We start from the raw sequence: 1,671 nt of genomic DNA, 5'->3' as shown, positions 1-1,671 counted from the left end.
AGGGCAGTGTCACTGGCCCTCATATGTGGGATCCAAACCGGGGCCCTCTGGCATCCCAAGCGAGTTCTTAACCATCGCGCCACTCGGCCGGCCCACCTATTTCTTGTTTTTGAAGAGTTTTTTTCTCCTGTAGAAGTCCAAGCTCACAATCCTGGGACAAGATGGCGGAATTATTTTTTTCAGACTTTGGCTTGTTTTGCTACCTGAAGGAGCTCAGAAAGGAAGAGTTCTGGAAATTTAAAGAGCTCCTCAAGCAAGAACCTCTGAAATTCAAACTTAAGCCAATCCTGTGGCCTGAGCTAAAGAAGGCATCACGAGAAGATCTAGCAAAGTTGCTGGACAAGCATTACCCAGGAAAACAGGCATGGGAGGTGACACTGAGCCTGTTTCTACAGATCAATCGGAGTGACCTCTGGACCAAGGCTCAGGAAGAGATCAGCAGTAAGTATGGGATGCAGGGGCACTGGCCATGGGGGAAGATGTGTCTAATGGGAGCTTGTAATAATGAAGGTGATATTGTTATTGAATTAAAGGCCATCCCTCTATCTGTTGAGAATGTGTTATGGGTCAATGGGAGCCTCGGAGGTGGTAGAAGAATTGCAAGTCACCTCCGCTCATACGTGGGCCAGTGATGGGCTGTGGGTGGGTAGTGTCCTGAGACAGAGTGTCATCTAAGTTGTGTCCCCATTTTTCTGTCCCAAGATGAGTCCATGCTATTACAGGAGAGGCCCTGTGACTTAGCATCTGCATTATCAGGTCTGCTGAAATGGAATTCCATTGTGGTAGTTGTCCGTCCTCCTGACCAGACCTGCTCGAGGACTAGGCAGAGCCCTAACATTAGGAAATAATTATAAGAGGGCTTATATTCCCCAGTGTGCAGTAAGCATATTTTATGCATAATGCCTTTTCGTTCTCACCATGACTTTGAGGTTTGCAAATGGGAAGACCGAACTGTGTCCTCTCATGTTGGATGACTTTTCCAAAAGGGACAGATCTGACTCCAAACCAGTTATTTTTGACTCATTGAGGATTCACACCTTCCTCTGGGAGGATACTCCTTTCTCTCCAGAAAATAAGAAGATGAATTAAGTTGTAAGTCCTGGCAAACAAAGAGACAAAATGTCAGACAAGTCATTTTTAAAAATTTCACCTTTAAGACAGAAAATTGAGAGCTGCAGGGTGATTTCTCCTTATTTTACATGCTATTCTGTCATTGATTTTACCTATCTGTGGCATTAGATTTTTCCGTTCTGATAAGTAAACTGAGATTCAGATGGATTATAAGTCTCAGTGCAGAAGCAGTTCAGTCAAGGCCTGTCTCCTGGTGGATGGATGTCTAGCCAGTGGCTAGGACTGTGATTGCGCTGGCAGTTCTTCAGCAGCGAGCCCCATTGGGTCCACTTGCCACACTCCCCTCAATGGGCCTGTAAGTCCACAATAAGCCCAAATAGATTTAGAATGGTTATCATTCACTGCACAATAGGAAACTTGCGCTGCATGGTGACATCAATTCCTCTTGTCCTTGAGTCTCTTGGTGGCACTAAGGGCTCAGGTAGACACTGTGTCACGGTGGGTCTGTGTCATAGGTGAGGAACCCAGAGAGCTGATCTTAGGTAGTGACTGCTGACAACCCTGCCCCTCTTCCCTTCCAGAGAGAGAGAGAGAAAGAGA

The 1,671-nt window shown here is 46.2% G+C and overlaps 1 protein-coding gene across 1 annotated transcript in view; it reads left to right on the top strand.

Moving 5' to 3' along the window:
* The first annotated feature begins 161 nt into the window (after window positions 1-161).
* NLRP9 (NLR family pyrin domain containing 9) overlaps window positions 162-1,671 on the top strand; it is a 29,999-nt gene continuing 28,489 nt past the window's right edge. The window contains exon 1 of the mRNA XM_019627853.1: window positions 162-441. Within this exon, the coding sequence (XP_019483398.1) occupies window positions 162-441 (280 nt within the window). The remainder of the gene's footprint in view (window positions 442-1,671) is intronic.

This window comes from Hipposideros armiger, unplaced genomic scaffold, assembly GCF_001890085.2.
Source record: "Hipposideros armiger isolate ML-2016 unplaced genomic scaffold, ASM189008v1 scaffold_742, whole genome shotgun sequence".
NCBI lineage: Eukaryota > Metazoa > Chordata > Mammalia > Chiroptera > Hipposideridae > Hipposideros > Hipposideros armiger.
The sequence above is the reverse complement of the archived record's forward strand: the minus strand, read 5'-3'. Positions and strand labels throughout refer to the sequence as shown.